Raw genomic sequence first — 22,381 nt, forward strand, 5'->3', positions numbered from 1 at the left:
CCCAATAAACCCACCACCGAGAAGACTTTGCCCAAACATCATGCTGAAATGTCAAAGCACAATAACATACATGTACTCAATCAGTTCCCTTCATTCATATGACATAATTACAAAATAGAAGATAACATCAAATGGTTTATCATTGCCTTGGTTCCTAAGGAACCATGACAAGAGGTTGTACAACATTGCCTCTGTTGGAGTTACACTTTTCCCTATCCTGAGAAATGAATTTAAACAAAGAAATTCAGTTGGGATGCCGGCGATGATTTATCTACTCTTCACGAAAAGCACATGATTTGTTTTTACAATCAGAAAACATTATAGAATAAAATGCAATACCCTCTCCTCTGGCGAGGGTAACGAGAAGGGCACTTTGTGGAGAGCATACCTCCGCCTGGTTGACTATATCACTCAATGGTGAAGAATCACGAAGAAAATTATTCTAGCTGGATCCAGATTCGGATCTTCACCATTATTGAATTGATTCTTCTTTGTCACACACACAACCTGTCCAATAAGTTTCGTCCAAATCCATCCATAACTTATTGAGATATCCTGCTATGTATCGTTTTTGGCTCCATCTCCCAATGGTGAAGAGTCACTTTAAAAATTAAATAATTCTCATATCCGAATCCATATTCAGATCTTCACCAAAATCTATTCGAATAGTCATTGTCAGATACCCAACCAGTCCACCAAGTTTCGTCCAGATCCATCCACAACTTTTTGAGATATCCTGCCATGTATAGTTTTTCGCCCAATCTCCCAATGGTGAAGAGTCACTCAAAATTTTTTAGTAGCCAGATCCGAATCCGGATCTTCACCAAAATGTAATAATTTCGATCCGAATCCGGATCTTCACCAAAATGTAATAATTTCGATCCGAATCCGGATCTTCACCAAAATGTAATAATTTCGTTCTGATCACATACGCTACATCTCTACCAAATTTTGTCCGAATCCGTCCACAACATTTTGAGATATTTTATTCATAAACGGACAGACAAACAGACAAACAAACAGGCACAGATAGACAGGGGTGAAAACGTAACCTCCATCCACCTTTGATGGCGGATGTAATCATTATTCTGCTACTAATTTCTCCCACAATGTCACAATGCTTTGACACGTCACTATTCCCTTGGGGAAAGTTTTTATTTTCTCTGTTCAAGTAAGACCTCAAATCAATGATTTTAATGCAATATTTATATTTATTTATCTATTTTAAGAGTCTGGAACCAGCTATGCATGTAACGCAACACTGCCTGCATTTAATAAAAGTTACTTTTCCAGATTTATTTGTGAAAGTGGAAGTGAAAACTGAGCACGACATTGATGTTCACCTGGATCGACCCGAACCCAAATATGCTGAAGCTTCTTTCTTCAAGAACCATCCCCATGAAGGTTTCTGTCAATGTCTATACATTTTGAGTTGAACAGTTTGATGATGAACTCTGGTGTTAAGAAACATAGGGCCAATACTCCTGGTATAGTACCTGGTAGAATAATACCTGGTAGAATAAACAGTATACTGCACCGACTAAGGGTATTTCAAACCAATTTCAATGGTTGCTAGAAGACAGGGCAGCATGTACAATCACACTAACATAATCATAAGTCAGAATCAGACTTCAAAGAAAAAAATACCTATTTTGGGGGGCAACTCCCCCTCCCCGAACCCCATATACGTCCGAAGACCACAATTTTTCTTATGCCTCTAACAAACATTAGTACATCAATGGTGATTAAGGTTTGGTAAGGTTTCATCGAAATTGCAAGTGTTGTTTTTGAGAAGAAAGCAAATACCTATTTTGGGGGTAACCCCCTCCCCACCCCCCATAGATCCTCAAAGGGGCAGATTTTTTTTAATGCAATGAATATACTTTGGTACATCATGGGTTGTGAAGGTTGTGGTGAAGTTTCATCGAAATTGTGTGTGTCGTTTCTGAGAAGAAAGGAAATACCTATTTTGGGGGGAAACCCCCCCTTAGACTCCCGAGGGGGCAGATTTTTTTTAATGCCGTGAACAAATTTCGGTACATCACAGGTGCTGAAGGTTGTGGTCAAGTGTCATCAAAATTGTGTGTGTAGATTCAGTGAAGAAAGCGAATACCTATTTTAGGGGGGGAGGGGGGTCAAACATGGACCCACATTGACCCCGTAGACGCCCTTAGACTTTGATTTTCTTCGTGCCGTGAACAAACTTCGGTGCATCACGGCTGATGAAGGTTGTGGTCAGGTTTCATCGAAATAGTGTATGTAGATTCAGAGGAAAAAGCAAATTCCTATTTTGGGGGGTCAAACCTGGATACACTCTGACCCCGGTAAACCCCCTTAGACCCAGACTTTTTCAATGCCGTGAACAAACTTTAGTCACAACAGAAGAAATATCATTTGTGCCAAATTTGGTCGCAATCCCATCACCGGTTTCAGAGAAGAAGTTTCAAGTGTTTACGGACAGACAGATGGACGGACAGACTGAAGGATGGACAACGCACCATCTGATAAGCTCCCCGTTCCAGTCGAGCTAAAAAGCTAGAGCAATGCGACTCTGCACCAATATGCATCCGCATGTCATGGGTAGATGCCCAAGTTCGCTGTTCTAAAAATAAACAAGTTTGATTTAAATCCTTTCAGCTGTTTTCAAATATCCCATTTACACCAGACAGGACAGGTTTCACATCGATCGGTGAAGCGGTTTCGGAGAAGGGATTTTGTTTCATTATCGGCTTTCAATATCAGCACCTGTACCATCTTCATCCTTTCACTCACTCTAGTCACACTTTCAATGGTACCGGGGTGTGTACCCCGGTTTAGAATAGGCACACCGTATCCCTGCGACTAAAAGTAAGAGGCGACTAAAAGGCTTGGTGTCAGGAAGGGCATCTGGACATAAAATATTGCCTCAAAAAGGGAACCATGACAATTACAACTACATATGGGCAGGGTACAGCCCGAAGTACCCCGTGAGGGACCTCACTCCTTCTCGTCAAAAATCGAGGTGGGGAACCCGATCGAAGCAAGGGTAGAAATCACTCCATTTATGATGATGAAACGTCTGATGCCCCACGTGGATATCGGTTTCTGAGGTTTGGGACATGGAATGTAGGGACAATGACAGGGAGATCAGGAGAAGTGGTGGAAGTATTGGTCAGAAGAAGAGTGGACATATGTTGTGTGCAGGAGACGAGATGGAAGGGAAATGGTGTGAGAATGGTGAAGGGTAGGCAGGGACAGAAATGCAAGTTTGTGTGGCAAGGGTGCCTGGAAGGCGTGCATTGTGTTGTTGTCCTGTTTTCTGAGGAGTTTGTGGACAGTGTGATGCGTGTGACTAGAGTGAGTGAAAGGTTGATGATGGTGAAAATGACGATTGGAAAGCTCTTGGTTAACGTCATCTCGGGGTATGCTCCGCAGGTCGGTCGGAGCGATGAAGAGAAGGACAAGTTCTGGTGTGCAATAGAGAAGCTGATGGAAAACGTGAAAGATGAGGAAGTTGTTGTGGTAGGCGGAGAACTAAATGGACATGTGGGAAGGAGTCTAGACGGTTTTGAGGGAGTTCATGGGGGTTACGGATATGGTGTGAGAAATGGAGAAGGTGAAAGGATTTTCGAGTTTGCTGATGGAGCTTGTTTGTTGATTTGTAATACTCAGTTCCAGAAAGAGGATAATAAGCTTGTTACATACACATCAGGTGGGTCAACGACAACCGTTGACTGCCTGATGGTGCGTTGGCGAGATAGGGGGCACCTCCGGGACACAAAGGTGATCCCGGTGGAGGAGGCTGTTTCACAGCACCACTTGGTTGTATGCGACTTAAGGGTGAAAGGTGCGAGGAGAGCTCGGCGGGTGAAGTACCAACCGAGAATAAAGGTGTGGAGGTTGAAAGAGCCGACGGTGAGGGAGGCATTAAAAGATAGGCTGAGTATGGTAGAGGTTGATGTGGTTGAGCTTGAAAGTGGTTGGATGTCAATGAAAGATAGTCTGTTGGGAGCCGTTGGTGAGGTATGTGGATGGACAAAAGGACCACCGAGGCACTCGGAAACATGGTGGTGGGATGATGAAGTTGGAAAGAGTATTGACGAGAAGAGGAAGACGTTCAAGGAGTGGCAGAAGGCGAAGGGTACTGGGGTAGAAAAGGCAGAGCATGAAAGTTATAAGGCAGCCAAGAAGGCTGCAAAGAAAGAGGTAGCAAAGGCGCAGGAGGCATGCAGGAAAATGTTCGGAGAACGCTTGGATTTGGAAGAGGGTCAGAGAGCGGTATTCAGGATTGCAAAGCAGATAGCGAAAGAGAGGTGTGATGTGATGGGGGTGAGTTGCTTGAAGGATGAAGTGGGACAAATCGTTGTGGACCCAGATGGAATTAAAGGAAGATGGCAGAGATACATGGAAATGCTGTTGAATGCAGAGAATAAATGGGACGGCAACATCGAGAGTAACCCAGTTTTAGGACCGGCAGAGAAGATCACTGAGAAGGAAGTTGAGGAAGCGATAAAAGCAATGAAGAGTAGAAAAGCGGGAGGGCCGACGGGAGTTGTGGGAGATATGTTGAAGGCAGCAGGAAGTTGGGGTGTGAAGAGAATGACAGAGATCTGTAAACTGGTGGTGAAAGAAGTAAAGGCCGCATTCCAGTGGATTGGGATCTGAGTACCCTCGTCCCTCTATACAAGGGGAAAGGTGACCCTCTGGACTGTGGCTCGTATCGAGCGATAAAGTTATTGGAGCATGGAATGAAGGTATTGGAAAGGGTGTTGGAGAGGAGGATAAGGAAGAAAGTGAAGATTGACGAAATGCAGTTTGGATTTATGCAAGGAAGAGGAAGGACAGACACACTTTTTATTGTAAGGCAGTTGCAGGAGAAGTACATGGTGAAGAGGAAGAAGTTGTTTCTTGGGTTTGTTGCTCTGGAGAAGAAAGCATTCGATATGGTTCCACGCGAAGTGGTGACATGGGCATTGAGGAAGTTAGGAGTGGAGGAATGGCTGATCAGAGTAGTGATGGCAATGTACGAAAGAGCTGTAAGGATGAAGGATGGGAACAGTGGTGAGTTTGAGGTGAAGGTGGGAGTGCATCAGGGGTCAGTACTAGGTCCACTGCTCTTTGTAGATGTGATGGAGGTGCTGGCTCGGAATGTAAAGGAGGGTTTACCATGGGAGTTGTTGTATGCAGATGGTCTGGTGTTGATTGCGGAAAGTATGGATGGACTGAAGGTGAAGATGAACAAGTGGAAGGAATGTATGGAGACAAAAGGTCTGAAGGTGAATATCGGAAAGACGAAGGTGATGGCAAATGGTGCGGTGTGCAGGAAGGGTGTCGGAGTGAACTCCATTCAATGTACAATGTGTGTAGAGTGGGTTCATCAAAAATGTAGTGGTCTAGAGGGTCATTAACCAGTGTGGCAGCTACATTCAAGTGTAAGGTGTGACAGAGGGAGTTGCAGATGGAGGAAATGTTGAGTTGGATCTTGGAGACGGCGTGAAGCTGGAAGGTATGAAAACATTTTGCTACCTAGGAGACATGTTGAATGGAGAAGGTGGATCAGACTCGGCAACGGTTGCTCGAGTGAGATGTGCATGAAAGACGTTTCGGGAACTGAGTGTTGTGCTGACGAGGAGGGGAGTGTCGTTGAAGCTGAAGGGAAAGGTGTATGTTGCATGTGTGAGAAGTGTTATGATTTATGGGAGCGGGACATGGGTAATGTATGTAGAGCAGCAACGAAGGCTGGAAAGGGTGGAAATGTGAATGGTTCGGTGCATGTCTGGAGTATCGTTGAGAGAGAGGAAGACAAATGCTGCATTGCGAAAGATGATGGGAATCGAGCCTGTGATGGATGCTGTGAAGAGAAACAGGTTGAGATGGTTTGGTCATGTGTTGAGGAAGGATGAAAGTGACTGGTTGAGAAGAATGATGGAAATGAATGTCGAAGGAAGTAGAGGACGGGGAAGACCGAGTAAGACTTGGCTAAAGGTGGTGGAAGAAGAAATGCAGGCAAGGGGGTTAACAAGGGGAGATGCAGAAAATAGGGCAAAATGGAGAAGATTGTCATGGGGCCCGCAAGGCTAACCCCCGCTCTAGCAGGGAAAATGGCCTTAAAATGCTTGTTGTTGTTGTGTATCGGCTTTCAAGCTAGTATTGCTGCCATTCCACATAACATATGACCTTAAAAAATGTACACTCTGCATACGTATGGGTGGGGTCTCATGCTTTTGTGAATTTTCGTGTTTATCGGATAAGGTTTGTTTTTCTATCCAAGATGGCTGCCAAACCACATCACCTACGATGTCATCATTTTCAAATTAAATGCAAGAATGGTGTTCGATGATATTTGTAAAATTTTGCATCAATTGTGCAAGCTGTTTCAAAGATATCATTGTTTAATCTTTTCCTTCAATCCAATATGGCTGCCACACCATGTGACCAATGTTGTTTTCATGATAAACTTTCAATCACCATGCCGAGTCAATGAATCACGTAAAGCTTTGAGTCAATCGATTTGGTGCTTTGGGCGAAGATGTTTTTTTCAGGTTTTAGGTTAAATCCAATATGGCTGCCAAACCCTGTGACCTATGATGTCATAAATTTAATATTTCAACACAAATTGGTCATAAATCATGTGCATACTCAAAACTCTGATACCTAAAGTATGATTATCATGGAAACCCAAACTTTTGCACATTACTGTATATACTCAACAATATATATATTTTTAGTTTTCTGCAGTGGAACAAATACGATGTACATGTTTGGGCACATTTGTCTGGTCATGTGAATCTTATTTTTTTGCAGATCATGTGATGTTGTATTTACAGGTGAATCCACTCAATCTACACGGGAGACTGCACCAACTTTAATGACAGTGCAGACGCACACCCGCAGGGATCACCAGATGCAACAAACAAGAGGAATTTTTACAAACGAGACAAAATGAATGTGGAAATGTTTGCACAGAATAATTTTCACAACGCTCACCAAAGAAAGAAATCTGAACATCAATACAAGTGCAAAAATTGTGGAAAATCTTTCCGTCGCCCAGACAAATTGAAAATACACATGAGAGTTCACAGTGGGGAACGCCCATACAGTTGCACAAGTTGCGGAAAATCTTTTAATCCGTCATCCAACCTTAAAACACACATGGAAATTCACAATGATGAACGCCCACACAAATGCACAAGTTGTGGAAAATCTTTTAATCCGTCATCCACCCTTAAACAACACATGAGAATTCACAATGATGAACGCCCACACAAATGCACAAGTTGTGGAAAATCTTTTAATCCGTCATCCACCCTTAAACAACACATGAGAATTCACAATGATGAACGCCCACACAAATGCACAAGTTGTGGAAAATCTTTTAATCATTCATCCAACCTTAAACCACACATGAGAATTCACAATGGAGAACGCCCCTTCAAATGCACAGTTTGTGTAAAATCTTTAAATCAGTTATCTCACCTTAAAAGGCACATGATGATTCACAATGGACGTTCCTGAATAATGATCCTTTGCCGAAAAAGGAGGGGGACATTTTGAGTTCTGAGAGAACTTCCTCACCTTCTAAAACCCGCAAATAGAGATGACAACGAACGGGAGAACACCTGTATGCATGTATGTATGTGCACAATTTCTGGAAAAATTTTTAACGAGTCACCTCACCTTAAATATAATGCAAATGACAATTGAAAATGGAGAACGCCTGGAGAAACGCACAATTTGTGGAAAGTCTCTCATTCATCTATCCAACCTTAAAATGCACATGAGAATACACAATGAGAGATTGGGGCACAGGAGCATTAACCGCAGGGTGCAGCACGAGTGTAGAAAAGGGGGATAAGCCTAAAAAGAGGGGATGGGTTTGGTAGATTTTTAAAATATATATATATATACATATTAGATACACAAATACCACATAAGCACACAAACACAATGGAGGTGGATACTTTGAGAAATGTTTGGTTTCTGTTCCATCTCTTGAAGCCCATCAACGTGTGGAGATAGCAACCAACAACAACAATTTACACACAAACCATATGTGCATATAAGGGCACACACATGTATGCACACACACGTGGAGGTGGATACTTTGAGAGCTTGGAAGGCTCTGTTCTCCCTTCTCAAACCCAAATTATGGAGATAATAACCAACAAGAATTTGTGCGACATCGAAAGAGATTTAAAAATTCACAATGGAAAACACCCATGGAAATGTACATTGTGTGAAATGCTTTTTATTGGGTTCCACTCTCAGGAATACGCAGAAAATTACATCTGTCCAACCTCAAGAATGAACTTTCAAACTTGTCTCCCTTATTGAAAACCTGATGGTGCCTTGTTAGTCTTTCTCAGGAGTGTGGTCCTCCGCTATCGTTCTCTTCAAATGACACCACAGCCGCTTCCACTCTTCAGAGGTCATGGAATCCATCATAACAGTTGATATGAAATATCTCCTTTCAACTTCGGAAATGTGCAATTTTAACTTAGGAAATGAGTTTCGTCTACGTACATACACATATGTACCTCCATACATAAAACATCTGCCATATATCCATTTTAGTTTGATGATGTTGATTGACACAACTCCGCTGAGTGATATCAGTAACCCAAATCAAGAAACCAGCATCCCATGGGGAAAGCCACGTGATTGGCTGCAACCAAGGATTTCCCATTAATGGTGAACCCTCTTCTGTGGAGGACACACTTTTGACCTCAGACTTACCAAGAAGTGCAAAAAGGGACACAGATCCCTTCGATTGAAAAATATTTTCATCAAGATATTGAAATGTCATGAAAATACCTGTTTGAATAAAGTGACGACTTGCAGCCATGTCCACACTGGTTTATTTACATAAGAGTAAAATGTGTTCAAGAGTCGCAAGAGATGTTAGTTGGTGTCGTGTTCACGATTCATCACCAGTCTTTGGTTTGATTACTGAAGGAACAAATCTGATAACACGTGTAACTCTGATGTACTGTGTCAGCAAGGAGAGGTGCATGTCAGAGTATACTGCCACGTTTTAATTTCGGTTATGGTTGTTATGGTGGAATATGCCATGATACCTTTATTTAAAAAGTTGGCCTTTCATTCATGTGTTGGTGGTTTGGTAATCGTGCGTACCTGGGATGAGCAATGATCCCAAGAATGGTAAGGAAATTGATATTTGGGAAAGGATGGAATTGCTATAGTTTCTCCAAGGTCTGTGTCTGAACACAAGGCGACATTATTTTCTGTCTCACTGATGTGCTCCATGAATGCAATCATCATTTTCCTCCAATCACCATCCTTTTGGGCTGCTGCGATACCCTGGAGGTGTGCACACGGCTCTGTGCTATCTCACCTTTGTTTCACTCTCAGCCCAGCTACAAACTGCCATCCTGGTTTATCACATGCAGGAAATACATCAATATGTGCACCATCTCTCGGATGAAGGTTAGGCTGGGGGTCCTGTCTGTTAGCATTAGTTAGTGGATGTTACACATACCATGGTGTCTTTCGCAAACTATGAGTGAGTTATTACGGACACCCTGGACAACTTGCAAGCAAATACCTGCTCACTCGCTCTCGTAACCTGATGGATTGTTGACCCACCCAGGATTGTAATCCCCGACCCTCTGTGTGGAGATAGAGAATGGTACCTGGTGATGAGTGTCCTTTCATCTCCAATCCCATATGAAGTTTGAGTGCTCCAGAGCCAAGAAAATCTTTCAATCCAAGAAATTCTCACATTGTCACCTTCCTTCCCTCTTCAAAAGGATTCGATCCTGGAAATGTCACGTGTTCATCCTGAACTTGTGGTTCTGGTTTTGTTTGTGTTCTGATTTCCTTTTTGCTCCAAGAGAAAAACTTTCAAAGCTAAAGCAGACATTTTGTATTTTTCTCATCAAACTGTTCTCAATTATTACTTGCAGCGATGTTTTCTCAAATGGCACCGTGTCCTCTGATGTTTATATTTTATTATTCTGTATTTGTTTAATGTGTGGATCTCGACTGTCTAGTCACGTGTTTGTCGGACTCCACGACTCTCTCACTCCACTCTGCCAATCCCGATCTCGTTCCTTTCTTTCTCGCTCTTTTTCCCCTCACATTCCTCCTTTCAATCTCTTCTTCACCCACCCGATTACTTTCTGCAAAACTCTTCCTCTCCCCACATGTCTACCTTGAGTTGTCGGACTTCGGCTTTCTCCAGCAGAGGTGGGTTCAGTTCCCAAGTTTATTGGAGAGCGGTCACCAAGTGGCTAAAGCACTCCATTTGATACCGTTGATAAGGAACGTCTGGCTTGGCCAAGCGATATCTAGCTGCTTGGTAACTGAACACACCCCTGGAATGCGGAACAGTTGAGAGAAAGGTATCTGATCCTTGAACAACAGGGCACCACAAATAAACAACAACAACATCCTTTCAGTGACGTTGCACTCTGAAAACACCAACGGGGGTATATTCTAGCTTGGTTTGTCGAACCTTCTTTTTCCCTCTCTTTCTTTCAGCAATGGATATTTTTGTGTGAAATACATTTTAACACTAGATGGTGTTCATAGAATACTTACCCTGGGCAGTCAACTTGTTGTGAGTGTCGGAGTTCGGTGTCCGCCGTCCAATAAGAACTTGGGACAACGTCTGAGAATATAAGCCTTTTTATTACGGAGCCATTACAACACGTGAGGAAGATAGGAGGGCACGAAACTGGCTGGTCCTTTCTCGAAATAAATTGTTGCGGATATGAGGATTGTGTTTTTTTTATTGTGTTGTATTGTATAGTAAATTGTTGTAAATATCACCCTCTGTAAAATGTAATAATTCCTTGTAAATACCTCCGTAGAGTAAGGATAAAAAGGGCGTCTCGGTAGTTATGCCATACACACCACATTGCAGGACACGATAAAAACCCCTGTTCAGTAGCTTATATCTTATTATGTGTCTTAGGGTAAGGCTGTGTCTCCCATTAATTTAAATACTCCATTGCACCGAGTGAAATAAGAGTAGATCCCCTTTCATTTCATTTCAATGGCCAACTGCATTTTGGGCGGTTTTCTTCAACCACCATTGGCCACGAGGCAGGGTTGGGGAAGAAAGGCGGGTCCCCACCTCGTCAGAGGGGGAAGGAGTGGCCCGGCCCTGAACAACCAACCAAGCATGAGGGGTTTGGTTAGAGAGGGCGGAGGAAGAGCGATCGGGGAGGTTCACAAAGGTTCGAGGGTGGGGCTATATATAACCCATGAGAGACGCCCCCCACAGAGATGAGCTTTGACTGAGAAAGAGAGAGGAGTTCTGCGTCTGAAAAGAGAGGTCCATGGCAAGAGCTGTGTTGTGTGGGTTTGGTCAGAGCTGAGTTGGTCGTCGGGGTGGTCAGTGGTTGCGTTGAGTGGTTGAGTTGGTTGCGTTGAGTTGTCGGTGGAGAAAGAGTTGTTGGACCAAGAAAGAGAGAGGAGAGAACCCGTCCCACCAGACCCCCCACCAGCGCGTCGGCTCCGACCGTGATCCGACCCGAGATCCGACCCGTGATCCGACCCGTGATCCCGCGCACACGACAGGATCGGTGGCATCAGCGGCCGTCGAGGTCCAGCCCGACGTCCCGTGCAGGATCAGGCTCCAGCCAGCTCCGTGCAGTCCTCCCCCTCCAGCCACACACCTCCTTCCAGCCAATCCACTCTGCAATTCCCCGTGTGAGTCAGTGTCTTTGTTTGTTCTGTCCTGGGTAGTAACTAAGTCTGTATAAGCTAGTATTTTCACTGTGTCACCTGCGTCTCATGTCCCCTGTAAATAATTGTGACTGCTCTTTTTGCTTATGTGTGTAAATAATAATAAACCCCGTTACTCTTCTGTTCGTCTTCTTCCTCTTTGCATTCGGTCGCTTTAGAGTTTTCCCAGATTGAGTAGCTGTGGCGCGATATGGCCAACGTTTGGGTAAATCGGGTTTTAGTCAGGGAACAACTGTTCGGCCGCGGTTATACCTCAGCTCGGTAAAATAACATCTGATCAAATTGGTGTCGGGGAGTGAGTTGGTGTCGGGGACCGTAAGTTGGTGTCGGGGACCGTAACAAATTGGTGTCGGGGAGTGAAATACGAGGCCCGAAGCGCGCTTAACGTGCTCAAAATTACGAACTGCTGGAAATTTGTGTTGTTTTAAAGCAAAACCCGAATTTTGAAATCGCGCCATGGCTGGTCAAGGCGACGGGATGCCGGTGGGAGAGATAGAGATAGACGGAGTAGAATCGACCCAGGACCTCGGGGAAATGTATGTGGAGGAAAGGGAGGAGGAGAAAAATGGCAATGTGGTTGCAGAGGTCTCAGACGCACAAAATGGCGTCCTCGCACACGTGGGTGTAGCGGCACCAAATTTAACGGCGCCCGCGACCGTAGCAGCGCCGCTGGTGGATTCGAACCTTTTTTTCCTGCAAATGGGGGCCTATATGGACAAAATGAGGGACGAAGCGAGGGCTGATAGTGAAAAAATGGAAAACAGAATGATGGGGGCCATTATGGGAGAAATGGGGAACCGGATGGATGCTCAGAGTGAGCAAATGAGGGCTAACAGTGAGCGATTGGGAAACCAAATTGAAGCAATAACCAACAGAATGGGTGACCGCATGCAAAAATGTGGGGAGACCATGGATCGCATGGTGGGTGAAAGGGTCCCAGGGGTGCACGAGGAGGTAACGTGGGTCGAGAAGCGCTGGTTGAGCGAAGTGGAGGAAAGCGCGGGTACAATGACCGGGGTAGAAATCGCGACCCGGGGTTTGGAAAAGCCGGCGACCGATGAGATAGAGGGAATTTTATTAAAGCCAGCGGTCGTCGAGGTGAACAAAGAAATTATGGGTATAGTTGAAATTGAAGAGACCAGGGACTTAGAAAACCACTCGCGGCAGGAGGAGGTGATGGAATATGCACAAGGTCGGTGCTCAACTCATAATGATGTGCTCACTAACCAAATTAAGAGTTTGCAGGTTTTGGTGCAGGGAGGAAGAAGAACCCCGAAGGTGAGACGTGCTGTGTATTGTGCGGGGAGATTTTGTAAGAGGATGTTTGGCGACAAAATAAGTCCATGGCAAGAGCTGTGTTGTGTGGGTTTGGTCAGAGCTGAGTTGGTCGTCAGGGGTGGTCAGTGGTTGCGTTGAGTGCATTGAGTTGTCGGTGGAGAAAGAGTGGTTGGACCAAGAAAGAGAGAGGAGAGAACCCGTACTGCCAGACCCCCCACCAGCGCGTCGGCTCCGACCGTGATCCGACCCGAGATCCGACCCGTGATCCCGTGCACACGACAGGATCGGTGGCATCAGCGGCCGTCGAGGTCCAGCCCGACGTCCTGTGCGGGATCAGGCTCCAGCCAGCTCCGTGCAGTCCTCCCCCTCCAGCCACACACCTCCTTCCAGCCAATCCACTCTGCAATTCCCCGCGTGAGTCAGTGTCTTTGTTTGTTCTGTCCTGGGTAGTAACTAAGTCTGTATAAGCTAGTATTTTCACTGTGTCACCTGCGTCTCATGTCCCCTGTAAATAAGCGTGACTGCTTTTTTTGCTTATGTGTGTAAATAATAATAAACCCCGTTACTCTTCTGTACGTCTTCTTCCTCTTTGCATTCGGTCGCTTTAGAGTTTTCCCAGATTGAGTAGCTGTGGCGCGATATGGCCAACGTTTGGGTAAATCAGGTTTTAGTCAGGGAACAACTGTTCGGCCGCGGTTATACCTCCGCTCGATAAAATAACATCTCATGATCTCGCGAGATCTTGGAGACGGCGGCAGGGATTTTCGAAGCTCCACACGGTCTCCACGTTTTTCGAAGTTAAGTCTGTTCACAATTGTATTTTGTCGAAACTGTATTTATCTTTCGGTGTGTGAAGTTATTGTGTGCAACTTTGGTTGTTTCTCGGTGTTTATCTTTCATAAATTGATCGTCTGTTTGCCGTGTCGTGTCTTGAGGCCTTGTACAGTGTGCACTGTACAACCTTGAGGCTTTGTTTTTCTCTCAGCGGTCCGTCTTTTTGTGATCCAATAACTTTCGTTCTCTGTATTCCCAGTCTTTTCACCCATAGCCTACTTCCTTGTGTAAATCTCAACTCAAAAAAAAAAAAAAAAAAAAAAACATTTTCCTTCTCTGTTCTCATTCGTTTATTCATTCTTATTCGTTCGTTCGTTCTTCGACCACGTGTTTCTCCCCCATTTCCCCAGATAGTTTTCACTCATTAACCTTCAATGTTTACACTTTCCCCTCAAGTTATGTATTCCGTCATATTTTATAACACCTTTTTCTTCTTCTTCTTTAAAAGGCTGCTTTCGACCTGCTCACCAAATCAATTCATCCCAAAAAAAATATCCATCTCCTATAGTGCCTTTTTTCTACATTCCCTAAACTCTCCTGCACTCCATCCTCCATCCAGCGTCCTTAAACGTATTTTTAACTCGAAGGTCACAAGAAACTCATTTTGCAATAAATGTTCGTTTCCCATAAATCGTACACTTTCAAAAATCCAATCTCACCCCTCCCCTCCAAATCTTCCCCATAACCCCTCCCCTCCAAATCTTCCCCATCACCCCTCCCCTCCAAATCTTCCCCATCACCCATCCCTTTCAAATCTCCCCCCTTGCCCCCTCCCTCCTAAACTACCCCCTCACCCCTCCCCGCCAAGACGCCCCCTCGCCCCTCCCCTCCTAGACTCCTGCCTCACCCCTCCCCTCCAAATCTCCCCCATATCCCATCCCTTTCAAATCCCTCCCCTTGCCCCTTCCCTCCCAAACTCCCCCCTCACCCCTCCCCTTCAAATCTCCCCACCCTCATTGCTTCTCAATTTCCCCCCTCTCACTCCCCCTCCTCAAAGCGTCCTCCCCGCTTCTTCCCCCTTCAAACTCTCACCTCCATCTCCCCCAACCTTCTGCCTCGCTCTTCCCCCTCCTCAAATAACACCTCATTGTGGCTCACCCAATCACCATCAAACCTTTTGTCCGCCCCATCCTTCCCTTTCTCCGAGCTATTCTGAAATCTCTGACACACCTTCAACAGCTCTCCCTACCTCTTCCACCTCTTCCACATCTTACCCTACCCCTCCTCCCCCCTGTTCTGTATCTGATGCTCCCCCTTCCTCTTCATTAACGGTATGGACCTCAAACATCCGGGGCCTTCGTTCAAACTTAACTGATCTCTCCATACAGGTTGCTTCTGTCAAACCAGACGTGATCTGCTTAACAGAAACTTTCCTCCTTTATGATGTCTCTGATTCCATAGTATCTCTCCCGGGCTACTCCCTCCTCCGGTATGATAGACCTGAGCCTCGTCCTGGAGGCGGGGTTGCTATCTTTATCAAAAACTCTCTTCCTCACTCGCCCTGCACTGCACTCTCTCCACCTCACCCCCAGGAATACCTCTGGCTACGGCTTCCCCTTCGCTCCCACCTCTTGTTCATATGTGTGTTGTACCGTCCACCAAACAGTGATGACTCAATCTACATCTCGCTGTCTGATGATATGGACCAACTTCTATCTACTCATCCCAACTCTCTCTTCCTCATATGTGGTGATTTCAACTGTCATCATGCCAGTTGGCTGGGTGTGGGTACCTCTCTCACCAGCCATGGCTCCTCAGCAAAGGACTTCTGCGACTCACTGGGACTGACACAATCTGTCAATTTCCCGACCCGGATCTCAGTCAACGGAACATCTTCTCTTCTGGACTTGGTTATGACTAACTTCCCTGAAAATGTCTGCTGCTCTTCTTCTGCTCCGATCGGATCATCTGATCATGTCCTTGTTAAAGTGGACATCTCTCTGACCATCCTCAGGGAGCCTGCTCAGCGTCGACGAGTCTGGCATTTCACTCAGGCCAACTGGCACGGTCTTCAAGCAGCCATCAATCATCTGGACTGGTCTCCCATCTCTACCACCTCTGACATCAACTCATCCTGGGAATTCTTCCAAAGTAAATTGCTCTCTCTCATGCACAGAATTATCCCATCTCGTCTTCAGTTGTCATACCCTTCCTCCCGTCCATGGTACACGGAATCTTGTGGTGAGGCTGTTGCCCAGAAACAACTTGCCTTCGTCTCCTGGAAAGCAAATCCAACGGAAGGAAATGTCATTTCCTTTCACAAAGCCCGAAACAAGTGTGTGTCCACCCTCAGGAGAGCCAGGAAACAATATCTCTCCGTTCTCAAGACCGAACTCTCTTATCTGTCTCCCTCTTCCAAATCCTGGTGGCGTCTGGTCAAATCCGTTTCTGGTGTTTGTTCCCCCTCCATCCCCTCCCTTACCTCAAACGGCTACACAGCTGACTCCGCACGTGAAAAAGCTGAATGCCTCAACTCTGTGTTTGCCTCTAAATCTTGTGTCCCAAACCCATCCCTCTCTGTACCCACCATACCAGTCGTACCCTGCTGCTCCTGGACTCCGTGTCCTTTCCTCCTGACAAGGTGGAAAAGTTTCTGTCAACCCTCGACTCTGATTCTGCAACTGGACCCGACGGCATCAGCCCACGGGTCCTAAAATCCTGCTCTGCTGCTCTATCTCACCCTCTCTCTGTTCTCTTCACCCTCTCTTTTGCTCAAGGTCAACTGCCATCTGCTTGGAAATCAGCCAACATCACCGCTTTGCACAAAAAAGGTGCAAAAACAGATCCTAGCAACTACAGACCAATCAGCCTTCTCCCAATTATCAGCAAAGTCATGGAATCCATCATTGCTTCGGATATGAAATCTTTCCTCTTCTCCAATGGCTTGATCTCTGATCATCAATTTGGTTTCAGACCAGGTCACTCTACTCTGGACATGCTGCTTCTGCTGTCTCAACAATGGATGGAGGTCCTCAATGCCAAACAGGAAATTAGAGCTGTCTCCCTCGACATATCACGTGCCTTCGACACGGTCTGGCACCCCGCTCTGCTCACCAAACTCTCCTCCTTTGGTATCCATGGAAATCTCCACGCATGGCTGGCGGACTTCCTCTCTAGTCGTCGTCAACGTGTGGCCCTGAATGGGTTTCTCTCATCTCCTCTTCCTGTTCAGGCTGGAGTTCCCCAAGGCAGTGTTCTGGGCCCCGTGCTTTTTCTGGTCTTCATCAATGATCTCTCTGACTCTCTCGAAAATCCTCTCTATCTCTTTGCTGATGACTCCACTCTCTGCCGCTCCATTCCTCTTCCCTCAGATCGGCAGTCTGCTGCCTCCTCACTCTCTGAAGACCTGGACAAAATCACAGACTGGTCAAACAAGTGGAACATGTCCTTCAATCCTGACAAATCTCACACTCTTACTATGTCTCTCCGAAAAGATCGACTGGACAACCCTCCCATCTACTTTCTCAACAATCCTCTCCAAGAAGTTCTGTCGCTCAAGATTTTGGGTCTCACTATCTGCCATGATCTTTCTTGGGAAAACCACATTTCCAAGCTGGCCTCCAAAGCCAGTCGCCGACTGGGCATCCTCCGTCGTGCGAAGTCCTTCCTCGGCACACCTGAGCTCCTCACCACATACAAGGCTTTCATCCGCAGCTCAATGGAATACTGTTCTCCCCTATGGGCCGGTGCTCCTGCCTCACACCTAGCTCGGCTTCACGCTGTTGAAACCAAAGCTTTCAGAATTATTGGAATCTCCCGCGATGAAGCCATCTCTGAGGGCCTTTCACTCACTCACCGCAGGCAGGTAGGTGGTCTTTCTGTCTTCTACCGACTCCTCTCCGGCCTTGCACCCCCAGCTCTCTCTGTGCTCTGTCCCCCAAATATTCCTACAGGTCGCACAAGATCTGCCAGCAACCCTCTGATGGTTAAACTGCCGAAATCTCGGCTCTCTGCTCACCTTCACTCTTTCATTCCTCTTTTCTCCCGCCTCTGGAACAAACTCCCTCACTCCCTTCAATCCCACTCCTCCCTCCAGGTCTTTAAAACAGCTGTTCACCACCATCTCTTATCTTCCCCCATCCAAAACCTTGATCTTTTCTACCCCCGCTAATTCACCCCAGATCCACCTTGTTTGAAATTCCAACTTCTTTCCTGGAAGTCCTGGCAGTGTCCATATGTTTTATACCTCTCCCACCGCCCCCTTCCCACGCCCCCCCCCCCCCCAAGCCCTCGCCCTCTCTCAGATCTCTCGATGTCTCCATGTCTCTCGGTCCCTGCTCTCAAATGTTGTGTTTGTGTCCTTCCCCCTCTCTCCCCATCTTGTCTACCGCTCCCTATGTTATATGTTTTATGTGTCGGTTTGTCTTTCTGTGTGATTAATGTTCGCTCTTTCACGAGCCTCGACCTTGTATACAAAAAAAAAAAAAAAAAAAAAAAAAAAAAAAATCTGATCCGCGGACCGTAACAATATTTACCATTGAGCTTCATTTATATACAAGCAGGCAATGTGTCCAGCGCAGTGGAGATAATAATATTCTAAGTGTTTCCTGCCATGAGTATGCCACGCCTACAATCTTGAAGGTCAGATTCCAACACGGGGCGGCCTGTTCTGAAAAACCCACAATGTGTTTTAAAATCTTAAGATAAGCAGAGAGAAAGACAGACCAGCTTTGTGGTCAGAACAACAAATGCAAGAGAAAAAGATCACAGAGCATGACATATGCATTCTTGGCCTGTTCAGTGAACTAATGAGAAAAGGTTTGATATGTTATATCATTATTTTCTTGATATGAGCCTCATATATGCTCCTATAACTTGGTTACAAATAATTCAGTGACAAAAATATGAAAATTTTAATTCAGGTTTGTTGGGAAAAGCTTCATTCTTCATTCACAACACTAATGCAGGCCTGGGGCATTGGAGGCGCCCCATCTCTCCCAATCTTGTCGACCGCTCCCTTTATTTTGTGTTTTCTGTGTCGGTTTGACTTTTTGTCTGATTAATGTTAGCTTTCATGAGCCTCAATCTTGTATACAAAAAAAAAGCAACCATCAGCTCGCACATTCCTTTCTCCTGTTCAGATATTAAATAAGAAAATGTTTTTTTTAAATTTATATCATAGAACATGGAATTCCATTAACGTTTCAGATCTGCAACGAAGACGTCTGGTCCGATGAAGATGTGCTCCACTCGAGGGCGACCAACTCCCCTGCGGAGCTGGCTCCCTCCATCTTGCAGATAATCGAGGTTAATTTAGGTCCATGCTCATAAGAGCCTGCACATGTTGTTCTGGGGAATACATAACATCGTCAAATCTCTTGTATCTTCTGCTCCTGTTTAGAGTACAGAGCTTGGTAATCTAAGGAAAAGAGAGACTTCCTTTGTGTCTAAGTCATCCTTGGACGTGGGCTCAGGGGGATCCGGAGCAACAGGTGGATCGGGCGGTTCCTCGTCATCGTTTTCGTTCTCTTTCTTGTTCACTTGCAGTTGAGCCAACAGAGACTTAGAGCAAGAAAAAAAATCTCTCAAGACACAGGTGAAGATGATGTTTCATTTTGAACACAGCACAGACAAGCCCGACGATTATCGTAAGCCCCCAAAAAACCCAAGACAATATGGTGTACCCAAGGCTGCCAAACCATCCAGAACGCCAATTTGTTATACCCAGATCCTCCCTGCTAGTCCGAAGTTTTGAGTTTTGTATATCATTCAGTATCAAGATTTCCAGTGCCACTTAGCTCAAATAGCAGACTCCCTTCCAGTTATCAAATATATAGTGGTGTAGCGGTTACCGGTAGCATGACACAATTACCTTGCACCGGCCGATGACGCAACCGGCGAGCGGTCACGTGTCCGGACTCGCCCGGGCGTGTTCAGTCTTGCCTTTACCGGGGGAACGCTTGCCTTTCATACCACGCCCCGTTGAGAGGCGTGGCTTATTTATTTGCATACCACGCCCCGCCTGAGAGGCGTGGCTTTTGTGTGTTGAGTTTCTGATATATTGCCGCCCGATCGTTGGGCTGATTCAGTGCTTTTGAGTGAGCTTGGAATAAATAGCTCAGAGAAACTTCATTCCTGGCGTCGTCCATTTTGTCCGATTTTATCGTGCGAGCACAGCTCCCACAGTGGTACGCTTTATCTCCACAAACAAACATTGTCCCATGTGGAGAAATCATATGATTTGAAAGACATCTCATGCCCTCTGATTTTACCGTCTTAATTAAACTGCTGAAACCCCTCAGATATTTGATGACCCTGTAGCGGTTACCTTATTCACATGTCGCGGTTAACTTACATGTGACGGTTATCAATACCATATGTTTGGTCTAATTCACGCGTACGGGCTTTTGGTTGTGTGGTCGTGACGCACGCGCGGCTGTTGGAGCCATGCCCTCCGAAGAGGGTTCTTGGTTTTATATAAGCCGTTACGACTTCCGTTCACGAGCAGTTGCTGGAGATTTCTGTACAATAAACAAGCTTTGTACCCAACGAAATGGCCTCTTCTTCTCGCCTTCGGCAACTCCTAAAACCCTTTAATTCCCCCATACCCCTGAAGACTACTAAGACCCCTGAATGCACCAAAATACCCTTAAAGACCCTGAAGACGCATACAATAGAGGCATTCGACCGAAGTATCATGTATTCGGATAAAGAAGAAGAAGAGTCGTGTATGGATGTTGTGTGTCGATGTGGTGTCCAGGAAATGCGCATCGAAAGAAACATTTTATACAAAGCGAGTTGTGAGTAAAGCAAATGTTGTGGAGATTTGGTGTTTTAAACACATTCATGAGTTGCGCTAAGATACCGTTCTGATAGTGTCATGTATGAAGGTGTAAATATTCCCCGTTTTATCCGGACACCGTGACCGCGGGTTTATTTCCGTTTCCGGAAGTCACGATTCAGCTCGGACGGCGCTGAGGTGAATCTGGCCTGTATCTGCAGAGTCAATAAATGTGCAACAATCGATTGTAGTCTGTCGAGATACTTTACATGGCGACGAGGATAAACATCTATATCTAGACCATGACTTCTTTCGGCCATATCGATGAATTCGACCCTCATGAGGGAACACGTATTCTGAGCGGTTGTCTTTCTACTTTGAGGCGAACGACATCGCGACCGAAGCCCGGATGAAGGCCGTCTTCCTGTCCGTTTGCGGGGGTGAGACGTTCACACTCGTTGAAAACCTGATTCGTCCTCGGACAATCCAGGAGCTCACGTATGCAGAGCTCAAAGCCGCTTTGAAGGAACATTGTAATCCGTCTCCTTCAGTCATCCTGTGTCGGTTTAATTTTTACATGTGCACACAGCAGCAAGGTCAGTCGATCGCAGACTTCATTGCACACCTCAAAAAACTGTCACATCTGTGTGAGTTTGGGGACACGATCGATGACATGCTCCGTGATTTGCTGGTGGTTGGCATGTCCGATGACCGCACTCGTAGACGCCTGCTTGCTGAGAGAAGACTGACGTTCCAAAATGCCAGAGACACCGCCATTTCCATGGAAAGTGCTGAACGCAACGCTACAAGCATCGGTGCAACTCGCCCGTCTGGTACCAGCCCTGCTGTGAATCGGTTGGATCATGTTCAGCCAAAACGTTGGAACAAGTCTCGTCGTCAGAAGCCAGTGCAGTCTCAAACACACAACAAATGTTTTCGGTTCAACGGAAAGCACCGTGGAGAAACCATATGATTTGATCTTTTGCCATGATCTTTCCTGGGAAAACCACATTTCCAAGCTGGCCTCCAAAGCCAGTCACCGACTGGGCATCCTCCATCGTGCGAGGTCCTTCCTTGGCACACCTGAGCTCCTCACCACATACAAGGCTTTCATCCGCAGCTCAATGGAATACTGTTCCCCCCTCTGGGCCGGTACTCCTGCCTCACACCGAGCTCGTCTTCACGCTGTTGAAACCAAAGCGTTCAGAATCATTGGAATCTCCCGTGATGAAGCTACCTCCGAGGGCCTTTCACTCACTCACCGCAGACAGGTTGGTGGCCTTTCCGACTTCTACCGACCCCTCTTCTACCGCCTTGCTCCCCCAGCTCTCTCTGGGCTCTGTCCCCCAAATATTCCTACAGGTCGCACAAGATCTGCCACCAACCCCCTTATGGTTGAACTGCCAAGATCAAGACTCTCTGCTCACCTTCACTCCTTCATTCCTCTTTTCTCCCACCTCTGGAACAAACTCCCCCACTCCCTTCAATCCCACTCCTCCTTCCAGGTCTTTAAAACAGCTGTTCACCACCATCTCTTATCTTCCCCCATCCAAAACCTTGATCTTTTCTACCCCCACTAATTCACCCCAGATCCACTTTTTTGAAATTCCAACTTCTTTCCTGGAAGTCCTTGCTGTGTCCATATGTTTTATATCTCTACCACCTCCCCCTCAAGCCCTCTCCCTCCCACAGATCTCTCAATGTCCCTGATCTAAAATGTTGTGTTTGTGTCCTTCCCCCTCTCTCCCCATCTTGTCTACCGCTCCCCTTATTTGGTGTTTGATGTTTGTCGGGTTGACTTTTTGTGTGATTAATGTTAGCTCTTTCACAAGCCTCGATCTTGTATACAAAAAA

The 22,381-nt window shown here is 45.9% G+C and overlaps 1 protein-coding gene across 1 annotated transcript in view; it reads left to right on the plus strand.

Annotated features, from left to right (window-relative positions):
• The window catches only part of LOC137428460 (uncharacterized), a 56,593-nt gene extending 49,099 nt beyond the window's left edge, over window positions 1-7,494 (plus strand). The window contains exon 4 of the mRNA XM_068118376.2: window positions 6,874-7,494. Within this exon, the coding sequence (XP_067974477.2) occupies window positions 6,874-7,494 (621 nt within the window). The remainder of the gene's footprint in view (window positions 1-6,873) is intronic.
• The last annotated feature ends 14,887 nt before the right edge of the window (window positions 7,495-22,381 follow it).

This window comes from Myxine glutinosa, chromosome 5 (genome assembly GCF_964187855.1).
Source record: "Myxine glutinosa chromosome 5, kmMyxGlut1.1, whole genome shotgun sequence".
Classification (NCBI taxonomy): domain Eukaryota; kingdom Metazoa; phylum Chordata; class Myxini; order Myxiniformes; family Myxinidae; genus Myxine; species Myxine glutinosa.